The 15307-nt window shown below is 63.8% G+C and overlaps 1 protein-coding gene across 7 annotated transcripts in view; it reads left to right on the forward strand.

Moving 5' to 3' along the window:
* AGBL5 (AGBL carboxypeptidase 5) overlaps positions 1 to 15307 on the forward strand; it is a 51070-nt gene that overhangs the window by 14872 nt on the left and 20891 nt on the right. For 3 of the 7 annotated variants that reach the window (XM_075914567.2, XM_075914566.2, XM_075914565.2), the window contains exons 2-8: positions 2624 to 2643; positions 4213 to 4480; positions 5625 to 5796; positions 8032 to 8198; positions 10652 to 10829; positions 14066 to 14244; positions 14782 to 15223. In XM_075914567.2, coding sequence (XP_075770682.2) covers positions 2624 to 2643; positions 4213 to 4480; positions 5625 to 5796; positions 8032 to 8198; positions 10652 to 10829; positions 14066 to 14244; positions 14782 to 15223 — 1426 coding nt within the window. Of the gene's footprint in view, positions 1 to 2623; positions 2804 to 4212; positions 4481 to 5624; positions 5797 to 8031; positions 8199 to 10651; positions 10830 to 14065; positions 14245 to 14781; positions 15224 to 15307 lie in introns of all 7 variants that reach the window. The other 4 variants (XM_075914570.2, XM_089776952.1, XM_075914568.2 and 1 more) reach the window with 2 other exon arrangements.

Consider the following 15307-nt stretch of genomic DNA (forward strand, 5'->3'; position numbering starts at 1 on the left):
CCCGCCTCTGCCCTGTTCTGCATAATCTTTCTGCCTGTGCGCCCCGCCTCTGCCCTGTACTGCACATTCTCCGCCTGTGTGCCCCAGCTTGTTCCCTGTACTGCACACCCCTCCGCCTGTGCGCCCCCGCCTGTGCCCTGTTCTACACACCCCTCCGCCTGTGCGCCCCCGCCTGTGCCCTGTTTTACACACCCCTCCGCCTGTGCGCCCCCCCTGTGCCGTGTTCTGCACACCCCTCCGCCTGTGCGCCCCCGCCTGTGCCCTGTTCTACACACACTCTCCGCCTGTCCCGTTCTACACACCCCTCCGCCTGTGCGCCCCCGCCTGTCCCCTATTCTACAAACCCCTCCGCCTGTGCGCCCCCGCCTGTCCCCTGTTCTACACACCCCTCCGCCTGCGCGCCCCCGCCTGTGCCCTGTTTACACGTCCCTTCTCCTGTGCGCCCCCGCCTGTGCCCTGTTCTACACACCCCTCCGCCTGTGCGCCCCCGCCTGTGCCCTGTTCTACACATCCCTCCGCCTGTGCGCCCCCGCCTGTGCCCTGTTCTACACACCCCTCCGCCTGTGCGCTCCCGCCTGTGCCGTGTTCTACACACCCCTCCGCCTGTGCGCCCCCGCCTGTGCCCTGTTCTACACACCCCTCCGCCTGTGCGCCCTCGCCTGTGCCCTGTTCTACACACCCCTCCGCCTGTGCGCCCCCGCCTGTGCCCTGTTCTACACACCCCTCCGCCTGTGCGCCCTCGCCTGTGCCCTGTTCTACACACCCCTCCGCCTGTGCGCCCTCGCCTGTGCCCTGTTCTACACACCCCTCCGCCTGTGTGCCCCCGCCTGTGCCCTGTTCTACACACCCCTCCGCCTGTGCGCCCCCGCCTGTGCCCTGTTCTGCACACCCTCCCCCTGTCCCGTTCTACACACCCCTCCGCCTGTGCCCTGTTCTACACACCCCTCCGCCTGTGCGCCCCCGCCTGTCCCCTGTTCTAGAAACCCCTCCGCTTGTGTGCCCCCGCCTGTCCCCTGTTCTACACACCCCTCCGCCTGCGCGCCCCCGCCTGTGCCCTGTTTACACATCCCTCCCCCTGTGCGCCCCCGCCTGTCCCCTGTTCTACACACCCCTCCGCCTGTGCGCCCCCGCCTGTCCCCTGTTCTACACACCCCTCCGCCTGCGCGCCCCCGCCTGTGCCCTGTTCTGCATAATCTCTCCACCTGCGCGCCCCGCCTCTGCCCTGTTGTGCATAATCTCTCCGCCTGCGCGCCCCCGCCTCTTCCCTGTTCTGCATAATCTCTCCACCTGTGCGCCCCCGCCTCTGCCCTGTTCTGCATAATCTTTCTGCCTGTGCGCCCCCGCCTCTGCCCTGTTCTGCATAATCTTTCTGCCTGTGCGCCCCCGCCTCTGCCCTGTACTGCACATTCTCCGCCTGTGTGCCCCCGCTTGTTCCCTGTACTGCATATCCCTCCGCCTGTGCGTCCCCGCCTGTGCCCTGTTCTGCACACTGCTCTGCCTGTACCCTGTTCTGGATAATCTCTCCGCCTGGTCGCCCCCTCCCGTGGCCTGTTCTGGAAAATCTCTCCGCCTGTGCGCCCCGCTTGTGCCCTATTCTGGATAATCTCTCTGCCTGTGCGCCCCCGCCTGTCCCCTGTTCTGCATAATCTCTCCGCCTGTGCGCCCCCGCCTGTACCCTGTACTTCACATTCCTCTGCTTGTGCGCCCCTGCCTGTACCCTGTATTGCACACCCCTCAGCCTGTACCCTGTACTGCACATCCCTCTGCCTGTGCGACCCCGCCTGTGCCCTGTTCTACACACTCCTCCGCCTGTATGCCCCCGCCTGTACCCTGTTCTGCACACCCCTCTGCCTGTGCTCCCTGCCTGTACCCTGTTCTACACACCTCTCCACCGGTGCGCCCCTGCTTGTCCCCTGTACTGCACATCCCTTCGCCTGTGCCCTGTTCTACACATCCCTCTGCCTGCGAGCCCCCGCCTTCTCCCCGTTCTACACATCGCTCCGCCTGTGCGCCCCCGCATGTACCCTGTACTGCACATCCCTCCTCCTGTGCGCCCCCTCCTGTGCCCTATTCTGCATATCCCTCCGCCTGTGTGACCCTGCCTGCGCCCTGTTCTGCACGTCTCTCCACCTGTGCACCTGTGCTGTGCCCTGGACCCATAGCACGGCTCTCTGCCTTTGAACCCACCATCTATATTCTGGGCAGTGCAGCATGGCTCTCTGCCTGTGTGTCCCCACTGTGCTCTGGGACCCGCGGACAGCATGTCAATGTTCTCTGCCTGTGCGCCTGCACTATGCCCTGGGACTTGTGGGCAAGATGTCAGTGCTCTGTGGCTGTGCACCCGCGCTGAGTCCTGGGACCTGCAGGCAGCACAGCACAACTCTCTAGTGCCTGCTGACTGTGTGACAGGGTGGAGATGTGTGTGCAAAGCAGGCCACCAGCGTGGTGTCTCGCCCTGTTGGGGCTGCAGGAGCACTCCACAGTCCGTGTACTCTGCTCTCAATATGCGTCCCCCTCCCTTTTTCATCAGTAGCAGGGTTGCTGCTTTTTGAGCGAGGTTATTGTCTGAGGTTCAGCACCATAATATCGAAGTGTCTTTGAGTTGTGTTGTGTTCCCCCGCAGGTTGGCCAACTCGGACAGTGGTTTGTACTTAGAAGCATACAAAGCAGGAGGGAAGAGGGTCTGCTAGCGAAACATCTGCCTTTGGAAGCCTGCTCCATCCAGCGGGTAACAAATGGGATACCTTGCATTGACCTCTCTCTGGCCTGGCCCCTTTGCTGCAGCAGACCGATAGGTTCCTAGGTAGATGAACACATGTGGCTTCGGTTTTGATTAGCTAAATATCTAGCAAGCCCCACGCTTGCAGAAATTGGATGGCCGGAAATCTTCCTGGAGTCTTACCTCCTCCCTTTCCCCGTGCCCTGCCAAAACAGCGATTTGTTATGTAAAGGTGTCTTCAGTGTACAAAGCCTTTACACCAGGGGTGGGCAATAATATTTGACAGGGGAGGGGGGCACTCCAAGATTTTGGAAAGTGGTTGTGCGCTGCACTCTCCATGATGTTAACGGAGGAGCTGCGGAGTGTGGGAGGGAGGTTGGGCGCAGAAGGGCGCGTGGGGTAAGGGACTGGGGTCTGGGAGGAAGTTTCAGTGAAGGAGACACTCGTGACCTAGGGCAGGGGACTGGGGAGCAGGGGTTTGGTTTGTGACCTAGGGGAGGAGACTGGGGTACAGGAATGTGGGTTGTAACCTAGGGGAGGAGGGATTGTGATCTGGGGCAGGGGATTGGGGTACCAGACCTGGGAGGGAGTATAGGTGCAAGAGGGGGACAGAGGGTTTGGGTATGTTGAGTGGGGGGGGGAGGTGCCAGAGGTGACCGAGGGTCTGTCTACACTACCCCGCTAGTTCGAACTAGGAGGGTAATGTAGTCATCCGCAATTGCAAATCAAGCCCGGGATTTGAATTTCCCGGGCTCCATTTGCATGAAGCCGGCTGGCGCCATTTTTAAATGCCGGCTAGTTCGAACCCCGTGCTACGCGGCTACACGCGGCACAGAGTAGCTAGTTCGGAGGCGTACAGCTAGTTCGGATTAGAAGCCTGATCCAAACTAGCTACTCTGTGCCGCGTGTAGCCGCGCGGCACGGGGTTCGAACTAGCCGGCATTTAAAAATGGCGCCGGCCGGCTTCATGCAAATGAAGCCCGGGAAATTCAAATCCCGGGCTTGATTTGCAACTGCGGATGACTACATTACCCCGCTAGTTCGAACTAGGGGTAGTGTAGACATACCCCAGGAGACTCACCGGCCAGCAGCCCAGCCAGCCTGCCTGCCTGCTGACCTAAATGCTTGCAGAGCTGCAAAGGTTTCTCTGCCTGCCTGCACTGTGCTTGCATGGCCATGTGCCGTGTGAATAACTGAGCCGGAGGGGAGAGGGCGTGGTGTTTCTTGGCTGCCTGTTACTCAAACAGGCAGCTCCCATTGGCCAGTTTCACGCCAGGCCCCCCGCGGGGCTGAGCTGAACACACGCCCGGCAAGGGGTGGTGTGCGGAAGGCCCTCTGGGCTACCCGGGTGTGGGACATAACTTGCTGGCTCCGGTGTTTTGTGGGGAATCCTGCTGGGCCTGAGGGGAGGCCTGGAGCCGGGAAGTGATCGCAGGCGAGCGGGGGGGGCGGGAGCCGCCGCTCACGGCTGGGTTGATGTCTGCCCTCCTCAGCTCTCAGCCCGCAGCAGCGTGGAGGATGCCAGCCCGCTCTTGCTGGGGAGTTAAACATGGAGATCCGCTGTGGCGGCCTCTTGTTCAGTTCCAAGTTTGACTCGGGGAACCTGGCTCATGTGGAGAAGGTGGAACACCAGGAAGGAGAGGGGGATGGGACCGGGAACAGCAGCACTGGCTTTGGCAGCTCCCTGCCTGCGGCCGACTACGAATTCAACGTGTGGACCAAGCCCGACTGTGCCGAAACCGAGTATGAAAACGGGAACAGGTAAGGGGGCGTGTCCTGCTGAGCCGGGGGCACCCTGCCTTCTCCCCAGATCCCGTGGGGGGCAGCAAAGTGCAGGAAGGAGAAGCAGAGAGCGCTCCTGCTCCGGGCCTCTTGCCGCAGGGAGGGGCAGTTTAATCAGCTCCTCGACTTGGCGATGCAATTTCCATCCCTTGGTCGATGAGGGGGGACTGCGGGGCCAAGCTCCCGGCCCCAGCAGCTAACCCGCCGCGGCTCTGCCTCTGAAATGTATTAAGAGCAGCAGGACCTAGAAAAAGCCGGCAGATACATCTAAAAAGCAGTGGTACGGTGCCTGGGACGGGGAGTGAGCCAGGGATCGGCTGATTCCCAGCTTGTGCCTGGTCCCCGCTACCCCCCACAGAGAAACCGGCTTTTAAGCTGCCCTCTCCCTTCCCCCCCGTACCGGCTCCTGCTCCCTCCCTTGCTGCCTCTGATAGCGGCGCTGGGGGAGGGGAAGTGACTAGACCAGGGACTACTCGACTATCAGATAAGCTTATGCCATCAGATAGTCGACCAGTCGCATCCATCCCCAGTCCATAAGGCAGACTAGTATTCAGCTTCTCCCGCTGCTCGCTTGACTTCTGCAGAGCTAACGGAAAGACTCTGGCCCCCAAGTTCACAGAGCGCTGTGGCTGCGATGTGCAGGTAGCTTGGTGGAAAAGGGAGAGACTTTTCCAAGGCTGATACAGGGAGGAGGGAGAAAAGTTATTCTCCATAACTCTGAGGACAGGCCAAGCAGCAATGGGCTTAAACTGCAGCAGGGGAGGTTTGGGTTGGACATTAGGGAAAAGTTCCTGCCTGTCGGGGGGGGTCAAACACTGGAATAAGTTGCCCCGGGAGGTTGTGGAATCCCCATCCCTGGAGATATGGAAGAGCAGGGGTGGCCTAGACGGTGCTGGGTCCTGCCGGGGGGGTCTTGGTGACGTCTTGAGGGCCCTGCCAGTTCCGTGGTCTGTGCCTGTGGCTCGGATTATGCTGCGAGGTTGCAGAGGTGACAGTTAATGGCTGGAGTCGCATTGGGGTTCTGCCGTTGCTGCCGGGGCCTGTGCCCTAGCACCCGGGGCGTTGCGGGGCGGACACACAGCAGCTGATAGACTGACCTGGTTCCTCTTCGTGTCCTTTCCAGATCCTGGTTTTATTTCAGCGTGAAGGGAGGCGCTCCCGGCAAGCTGATCAAAATCAACATCGTGAACATGAACAAGCAGAGCAAACTCTACTCCCAAGGCATGTCGCCCTTCGTCAGGACCCTGCCTGTCCGGCCCCGCTGGGAGCGCGTCCGGGAGCGGCCCACCTTCGAGGTATCCGTGCGGTGAGCACGCCGGGGGGTGCTGCTGGTGGATCGGTGCGCTGGGCTCGGGTCGGTAGCTCAGCGGACACCGGCCGACAGAGGGGCTCGCTTTGGACAGGAAGATGGGAACTGCTCAGCCAGGGAGTCGCTCGTCTCCCCAGGCCAGCTGGACATAGGGTCTGGGTAGACGCAGAGCGTGTTATTTCAGAGCAGCGCTAGTTATTCCGAGAGCCTTGCCGTGTGGAGCCCGGAGGGTTTACTGACTCGGAAGGAAGAGTTGTTTGCAGAGGAGAGCGGGTGACGCGGGTACTCAAGGGGGCTCTCTGGGTGGTCCCCGGGGCGCGGGAGTCACCTGTCACAACCGACTGTCTCCACAGGGCTAGCCCCACTTGTAGCCTTTGGCGTCTTCGTGTCGGCCTTTGTAAGCGTTCAGGGTCTGTCTACACTACCCCTAGTTCGAACTAGCGGGGTAATGTAGTCATACGGAGTTGCAGATGAAGCCTGGGATTTGAATTTCCCGGGCTTCATTTGCATAAAGCCGGCCGGCGCCATTTTTAAATGCCGGCTAGGTCGCACCCTGTGCCGCACGGCTACACGCGGCATGGACTAGCTAGTTCGGATTAGGCTTCCTCGTGGAACGAGGCGTACAGCTAGTTCGGATAGGAAGCCTAATCCGAACTAGCTAGTCCGTGCCGCGTGTAGCCGTGCGGCACAGGGTGCGACCTAGCCGGCATTTAAAAATGGCGCCGGCCGGCTTTATGCAAATGAAGCCCGGGAAATTCAAATCCTGGGCTTCATCTGCAACTCCGTATGACTACATTACCCCCGCTAGTTCAAACTAGGGGTAGTGTAGACAGACCCTCAGACAGCACAGGAGGGAAAGGCGTGTCCGCTCCCTGGGCCCCGTTTCCTGGACCCAGGCAGGGTGCAGGAGGCCGCTCCCCGAGTCTGTGTGCCGTGATGCTCCACAGCCCCCTCGTCTGGACAGCGCCCCAGGTGCGCTGGGGCCTTTTCCTGAGGAGACGTCTCTACACAGGTTGCCTTAAGGAATGGGGTGGGGCAAATGCAGGCGGCAACTCGCAAGCATTTCATAGCGTGAGGGGGCAAGTTGAGGGCTGGGCGGAAGCGGGAAGGGTCACACGGGTCGGGGGGGGGAGTTAGCGCCTGGGGGCAGTGGGAAGGGTCTCACGGGTCGGGGGGGAGTTAGCGCCTGGGGGCAGCGGGAAGGGTCACACGGGTCGGGGGGGGGGGGGAGTCAGCGCCTGGGAGGGGGCAGCGGGAAGGGTCACACGGGTCGGGGGGGAGTTAGCGCCTGGGGGCAGCAGGAAGGGTCACAGGGGTCGGGGGGGAGTTAGCGCCTGGGGGCAGCAGGAAGGGTCACACGGGTCGGGGGGGAGTTAGCGCCTGGGGGCAGTGGGAAGGGTCACACGGGTCGGGGGGGAGTTAGCGCCTAGGGGGAAGCAGGAAGGGTCACACGGGTCGGGGGGGGAGTTAGCGCCTGGGGGCAGCGGGAAGGGTCACACGGGTCGGGGGGGAGTTAGCGCCTGGGGGCAGCAGGAAGGGTCACACGGGTCGGGGGGGAGTTAGCGCCTGGGGGCAGCGGGAAGGGTCACACGGGTCGGGGGGGAGTTAGCGCCTGGGGGCAGCGGGAAGGGTCACAGGGGTCGGGGGGGAGTTAGCGCCTGGGGGCAGCGGGAAGGGTCACACGGGTCGGGGGGGAGTTAGCGCCTGGGGGGGGCAGCGGGAAGGGTCACAGGGGTCGGGGGGGAGTTAGCGCCTGCGGGCAGCGGGAAGGGTCACACGGCTCCTCACCTTCCTCCCAGCCAAGGGCTGACGGGCCCCGGCCCCTCGCCTTCCTCCCGGCCACCCCGCCGCTCGGCACTGAGCCGTGTCCGAGGAGGGCGCTGGGCAGCGAGGCGACGCCCCCGTGCAGGTGCCCAGAGTCGCGGTCCGTGCCCCGGAAGGGCTGGATTGTGGTCCCGCAGGGCTCCAGTGCAGCCCACCCCGAAGGGCGCGTGCTCCTTAGGGCAGGAGCGGTCAGCACTGCTCCCCGTGCTCAGCCAGCCCGCCCAGCAGGGAACGTGTGGGGCTGCGGCGGCTCCCCGCCCACTGGGGCAGTGGGGACCATAGAAAGGGGTAAGCGGGGAGCCCATGAGAACGGCCGGCTGTGTGCCCGAGGGGCATGGTGCGCTGGGCTCAGGGCAGCCCTGCTAGCTGCTCAGCATCTGCCTTGTGTGTGCCTCAGATGCTGGAGACCCAGTTTGTGCTGTCCTTTGTGCACCGCTTCCTGGAGCACCGCGGCTCCACCACCTACTTTGCCTTCTGCTACCCCTTCTCCTACACCGAGTGCCAGGACATGCTGGCACAGCTCGACCGCCGCTTCGAGGAGTGCAGGCTCCTGTCGCCCAGCAGGTGCGCACCACCCTCGCCACCCTCCCCTCCTGACCTGCAGCGCCCGCCCCTTTGGCCTGGGGCGGGGCGGGTGGGGCCAGCTGCCATGGGCACGTGTTCCTCCTCCGGCTCTGCCGAGAGCAGCCACAGCCATTTCTCTTCCCCTTGCCTCGCAGGTGAGTGGCTCGGGGGAAGGGGGGAGAATGAGCAGAGGCACCTTTGGGCTTTATTGCGGGGCTGCTCCCAGGACAGCAGTCCCCCCCCCCAGCTCAGACGAGCTTTCCTGCATCTGCGTGGGGGACTCTGCCATTCCCGTAGCGCTCAGCCAAGCGTGGACTGTGAGCCGTGGCCGTGAGGGGCCGGGGCTCTGGGATTCCCGTAGCGCTCAGCCAAGCGCAGGCCACGGGCCGTGGCAGTGAGGGGCCAGGGCTCTGGGATTCCCATAGCGCTCAGCCAAGCGTGGACTGTGAGCCGTGGCCGTGAGGGGCCGGGGCTCTGGGATTCCCGTAGCGCTCAGCCAAGCGCAGGCCACGGGCCGTGGCAGTGAGGGGCCAGGGCTCTGGGATTCCCATAGCGCTCAGCCAAGCGTGGACTGTGAGCCGTGGCCGTGAGGGGCCGGGGCTCTGGGATTCCCGTAACGCTCAGCCAAGCGTGGACTGTGAGCCGTGGCCGTGAGGGGCCGGGGCTCTGGGATTCCCGTAGCGCTCAGCCAAGCATGGACTGTGAGCCGTGGCCGTGAGGGGCCGGGGCTCTGGGATTCCCGTAGCGCTCAGCCAAGCGTGGACTGTGAGCCATGGCCGTGAGGGGCCGGGGCTCTGGGATTCCCATAACGCTCAGCCAAGCGCAGGCCACGGGCCGTGGCAGTGAGGGGCCAGGGCTCTGGGATTCCCGTAGCGCTCAGCCAAGCGTGGACTGTGAGCCGTGGCCATGAGGGGCCGGGGCTCTGGGATTCCCGTAACGCTCAGCCAAGCGTGGACTGTGAGCCGTGGCCGTGAGGGGCCGGGGCTCTGGGATTCCCGTAACGCTCAGCCAAGCGTGGACTGTGAGCCGTGGCCGTGAGGGGCCGGGGCTCTGGGATTCCCGTAACGCTCAGCCAAGCGTGGACTGTGAGCCGTGGCCGTGAGGGGCCGGGGCTCTGGGATTCCCGTAGCGCTCAGCCAAGCACAGGCCACGGGCCGTGGCAGTGAGGGGCCAGGGCTCTGGGATTCCAGTAGCGCTCAGCCAAGCGCAGGCCACGGGCCATGGCAGTGAGGGGCCGGGGCTCTGGGATTCCCGTAGCGCTCAGCCAAACGCAGGCCACGGGCCGTGGCAGTGAGAGGCCGGGGCTCTGGGATTCCCGTAGCGCTCAGCCAAGCGCAGGCCACGGGCCATGGCAGTGAGGGGCCGGGGCTCTGGGATTCCCGTAGCGCTCAGCCAAGCGCAGGCCACGGGCCGTGGCAGTGAGGGGCCGGGGCTCTGGGATTCCCGTAGCGCTCAGCCAAGCGCAGGCCACGGGCCGTGGCAGTGAGGGGCCGGGGCTCTGGGATTCCCGTAGCGCTCAGCCAAGCGCAGGCCACGGGCCGTGGCAGTGAGGGGCCGGGGTTCTGGGATTCCCGTAGCGCTCAGCCAAGCGCAGGCCACGGGCCGTGGCAGTGAGGGGCCGGGGTTCTGGGATTCCCGTAGCGCTCAGCCAAGCGCAGGCCACGGGCCGTGGCAGTGAGGGGCCAGGGCTCTGGGATTCCCGTAACGCTCAGCCAAGCGCAGGCCACGGGCCGTGGCAGTGAGGGGCCAGGGCTCTGGGATTCCCGTAGCGCTCAGCCAAGCGCAGGCCACGGGCCGTGGCCAAGAGCAACCTGGGCTCTGGAGCATCCTGGTTTCTGCAGCCTCAGCGCTTCTTTGACTGTGGTGGAGGAGGGAGCAGAGCCGCTGTTGCCTTCTGAGAGGGGTTCCCTGTCTCGGCGAAGGCTCGCTCCCTTTTAATGTCTTCTCCCAGGGCTCCGACCCGCGCCCGCCTGGCACTGGCCCCCCTCTGCGCCCCTTCCCAGTGCCCGGCCTCCAGTCTGTGCAGAGCGCTTCTGCCTTGCACCTGCCACCCCACCGCTGCCGCATCCTTCCCCGACGCCCTCCCCAAGCTGGGGCTGGCAGGGCCCCCACGCTCCAAGCTGCGGAGTGTGCCCAGCGCCCCTTCCTCCTGCCAGCCCCACCCGCCGTGGGGCGAGGAGGCTGGCTCCCTGGATCCCAGGCAAGACTCGGCAGGAGGTGGGAGCTGGCTGGAGGGGAGCAGCGCAGGCCCTGAGGGAAGCTGGCAGAAGGTGACTCCAAAGGGAGCATGACCAGAGCCTGCAGGGGAGGCAGAGGCAGGAGAGCCCGTCTTGGCGGCCTGGGGCCCTGGGGAGAGCCCTTAGGGATTTCCTGTTCCAGGAGTGCCTGGGGGAGCTGCCCTTCCTTCCTCCACTGTCCCAGCTGCTCTTCGGGGCCTTTCTGCACCCCCGCAGCTCCCTGGACTCCATCTATTACCATCGAGAGCTGCTGTGCCGCTCCCTGGACGGCCTGCGGGTGGACCTGCTCACCGTCACCTCGTGCCACGGCATGCAGGAGGAGCGCGAGCCCAGGCTGGACAACCTGTTCCCCGAGGAGGCCACCCCTCGGCCGCACCGCTTTGCGGGGAAGAAGGTGAGTCTGGCCGCCTCGGACGGGGGCGCTGCCCGGACAAGGGCTGCCCCGCATGGGCCGCCCAATAGCCCAGTAAAGGGGGGGACTGACACGGCGCATGGCGGAGCACAATAAAGCCAAGCAGAAGTGTCCCGTCCGTGGGGCAGACCGCTGAGCGGCGGCCGTGCGAGCGCCACGCCAGAGGGTCTGGAGGGCCAGGGCTTAGCAAGGCCTGAATGGGGCGTCGGCGCGGCACTATGATCCCTGCTACCAGAGACACCGGAACGACCGATTGGTCCCGCTCGGGGAGGGGGAGGGGCTCCGCCGGTGGAAGGAAAGAGTCCAGTATCGGCCACTCCTCCACGATCAGACTCTGCCTCTGCGTCTCAGTGGTCCAGCTGGAGCAGCAGGCTGCAGCGGGGGAGTTCGCCCGCCCCGCCCCGCCCGTCGGGCTGGCCACGACCACGGGGACTGTGACACGGGGGTGCCAGCGGTTCCCAGACTGGCTGAGTGCGGGCTGGGGCGCAGAGGCTCCGTTCTAGACACAACTAGTACCTGCTTCGTGGAGCAGAAAGTCCAGGAGCCCCCGGGAAGAGGAAACCCCAGCTTGAGCCTAAGCGGCACGTGGAGTCTGCTCTCCGAGGTGAATGTACCGAACCGCTCAGTACGAGTGGGGACAGGAATACCACGCCCCACCCCAGTAGCACTTACCCAAAGGGGAGCTACACACAAACAAGGCTATTAGGAAAAACTGCTGTACTTTACTAGGCGGCGGGGGCGGGGAGAGGGAGAGGGAGTCTCCATCCCTAGAGGTGTGTAAGTCCCAGCTGGACAAAGCCCCGGCTGGGCTGATTGAGTTGGGGCTGGTCTGAGGTCTCTTCCAGTTCTGTGATTCTAGCTAAAGGGAAATGAAGAGGAACAGTCGAAGAGTGAAATGCCTGCAAGTTGCATGGAAATGCTAAAAAACACCATGGGAAAGTCACATTTAATTGGAGCCCCCGAGTAAAAACCAAAACCACAGAGGCAAAAAACTAGTGGCAACATGGATAGTGGATACAGAAGTATCCGGATAGGTCCTGCGAAGCGCTACAAAGGGATCTCCCGAGGCTGGGAGACTGGACAACAACATGACATGAAATTCAGTGTTGATAAACGCCAAGTAACGCGCCCTGGAAAACAGTCCCCACCATCCGTAGCAATGCTGGGCTCTGAATGAGCCGTACCACTCGGAGAGATCTTGGAGTCCCTGTGGCTAGCTCTCGGAAAACACCCCTCTGTGTGCAGCGGCCGGCAGCAGAGAACAGTGCTGTGGAGAAGGGAAATGAGGCCAGGAGCGGCCCAGTGACTCCGTGGGCAGCGGGTTGAAAAAGACGAGGAAGCATCTCATCATACAACAGGCAGGGCCTGGGGAACTCTGCCAGAGGGGTGCAAAAAAGCACTGGCTAGGTTCTTGGAAGGGCTATTCGCCTGTTGGCCAGGGTAGGTCACTTGGGGATTCCCTGTTTGTTCCCTCCCGCGGGGGCCCCGGCACTGGACTGGAGGGGCCTTCGGCCTGGCCGCTCTCAGAGGGGTGCCCCACGCCAGCGGGGGGGCGGGCGGAGATGAGGGGCTGTTGAAGACCGGGGAGAAGACAGGAAGGAACATTAGGTCCGATGGGTTCAAATGCCAAGGAGGAGCGAGAGGCCGCAGAGGAGCTGGAAGGGCAGAGAGTAACGGCCGCGCCAGCCCGACGGGAGCAGCGAGGAGACGCGGTCACTGCAGAGATCCAATCACTGCCCTTCCCCGCGGAGCGAGGTGGCCCCGCCTGGGCCGTGGGTGAGGCGAGTGTGGGGCGGATGTTCCCTGCTGCCCAGCTGGTGGGGAGCTGGGCTGGGCTCAGAGGCGGGCTGGCTTCGGCAAAGGGAAATCCGGCCTCACTAATCTGGAGTTCTTGGAGGGGGCCATGCATCAGAGGCAGCAGCGGGGGAGAGGGAGGCTGGTTCCTGTGGGGCTGCTGCCACCCCCACGCCCTGCGAGCACTGGCCACTACCCCCTCCCCCCCACGTGTAAACGTGTAACGGCTGAACATGTCAGCGGGTCAGTGGCTAGAGTGTCCGGAGATTTCCAGAGAGCCTTTGTCAAGGCCCCTCACCAATGGCTCGTAAGCCAAGGGAGCTCTCACTCCTGTGGGGTCAGAGGGAAGGTCCCTTCGTGGATGGCCACTGCTTAGAGGACAGGGAACAGAGGGCCCACTTTCCGATGGGGGAGGTAGCTAGTGCTGCCCCCAGGGGCCGCGTTGGGATCAGTCCCGTACTGCACGTTCATCGGTGATCTGGAGAAGGAAACAGCGAGGTGGCAGCATTTGCAGGTGACACCAAACTGCTCAAGAGAGCAAAGTCCAAAGCCGACTGTGAAGAGCTTCCAAAGGATCTCACCAAGCCAGGTGACTGCACAACACAATGGCAGCTGAACGTTCATGTTGCTAAATATGAAGTCATGCCCTTTGGAAAACATAACCCGGCTCTGCCTGCAGAACGACGGGGACTGGGTTAGCTGTAGCCACTCGAGAGCGATCTTGGAGTCACGGTGGATCGTTCTCTGGAGGCGTCCACGCCGTGTGCAGCGGCAGCCAACAGGATGTTCGGAATCATTAAAAAGGGAGAGAGAATAAGACGGAGAATCTCTTACTGCCGCTGGATAAATCCATAGGACGCCCACAGCCTGCATCCTGCATACACGTGTGGTCGCCTCATCCCAAAAAGGTCTCTTGGCATTGGGAAAAGTTCAGAAAAGGGAAACAAAAATGCTGAGAGGTTTGGAACGGCTGCCGTGAGGCGAGGGTAATAAAACGGGGACTTTTTAGCTGTGAAAAATGGAGGCTAAGGGGGGATAGGACCGAGGTCTGTAAAATCTTGACCAATGTGGAGAAAGTGAATAAGGAAAAGTGATTGACTTGCTCCCATAACACAAGAACTAGGGGTCACCCACGGACGTGAATAGGTGGCAGGTTTGAAACAACCCAAAGGCAGCATTTCTTAACGCAGCGCACGGTCGGCCTGTGGAACTCCTTGCTGGAGGATGTGGCAGAACTTGAACAGGGTTCAGAGAAGAGCCAGACAGGCCCATGGATGGCTGGTAGCCAGGCTGGGCAGGGCTGGGAATGGGCGGCGGGGAGGGATGGCCGGATGTGGCGCCTGGCCGACGCTGGAGCCCAGAGGGCGAGGGCGCATTGCACAAGGCTGGGAAGGGAAGTCGGCAGCTCTGAGTGTCTCCTCCAGGTCTTTTTCCTGAGCAGCAGAGTCCACCCCGGGGAAACGCCCTCCAGCTTCGTCTTCAACGGCTTCCTGGAGTTCATCCTGCGGGGGAGCGACCCCCGCGCCCAGATGCTGAGGCGCATGTTCGTCTTCAAGCTGGTCCCCATGCTGAACCCGGACGGCGTGGTGCGGGGCCATTACCGGTGAGCTGGGCGCCAGCTCCGTGGGCCTCAGGCAGGAGCAGAGCTGGCTCCGAGCTCTGCAGGGACTGGCAGGCTAGGTCCTGCTCTGCTCCCCGGCGTGGTCGGGGGAGGGCTGCACTGTCCTTGCTGGCTTTGCAGGAGAGCAGGGTTGGGGGCCTGGCGTGTGGGGCCCACGCAGTGCTCCCTTTGGGCCAGGGCCAGGCTGGGGGGCTCCCGAGGGCGGCTCCTGCTGGCCGCTCCGTGAACGCCGCCAGCCGCAGTGAAGGGGGATGCGCGGGAGCCCCGGGGAGCAGTCGGTGGCTCCTGGCCGGGCGGCTAGGGCAGGGTGGCTGCAGCTGAGCTGGAAGCCCTGTGGCCCGGTCCCAGGGCAGGCACTGCTGCTGAAGGGGGAGTCCTGCTCCAGGGCCCTTCTCCTTCGCCGCCAGCTGCTTGCGGCAGGCTCCCCCCGGCCCGGGAGGGCAGGGGCTGCCTTGGCTGGCCCAGGGCTGGGTGTGGGGGAGATCCCGGCGGGGTCACGCTCCCCTTTCCCTTCTGCAGGACGGACGCCCGGGGGGTGAACCTGAACCGCCAGTATCTGAGCCCGGACGCAGCGCTGCACCCCGCAGTGTACGGGGCCAAGGCCGTGCTGCTTTACCACCACAGCCACGGCCCCCCCGGTGCGCCTGACTGGAGGGCGCACGCCTGCCCGCTCGCCCCCAACCACGCTCTCCGCAACTGCGGCCCGGCCCCGGAGCCCGAGAGAGCCAGCAACCTCCACAGCCATCCCTGCGCCCGCGACACCAGCCCCTGCCGCCCCACGTCCCAGGACGGGCCCGCCGCCCAGCCGGGCAGCAAGGAGCAGGCCCTGTGGATCCTGCCTGCCCAGCCCCCCGGGGAGCCCCAGGAGAGCGGGCTGGCGTACTACGTGGATCTGCATGGGCACGCCTCCAAGCGGGGCTGCTTCATGTACGGCAACAGCTTCAGCGACGAGAGCGCCCAGGTGAGGGGGGCGTGGAGCCCGACGGGGGAGGATTCGCTCTCGGGGCTGGAGAACAACGAACATGGAGTTCCGCATGAGGGGCAA

The sequence above is a fragment of the Pelodiscus sinensis genome, chromosome 3 (genome assembly GCF_052426305.1).
Source record: "Pelodiscus sinensis isolate ZL-2025 chromosome 3, ASM5242630v1, whole genome shotgun sequence".
Taxonomy (NCBI): Eukaryota; Metazoa; Chordata; order Testudines; family Trionychidae; genus Pelodiscus; species Pelodiscus sinensis.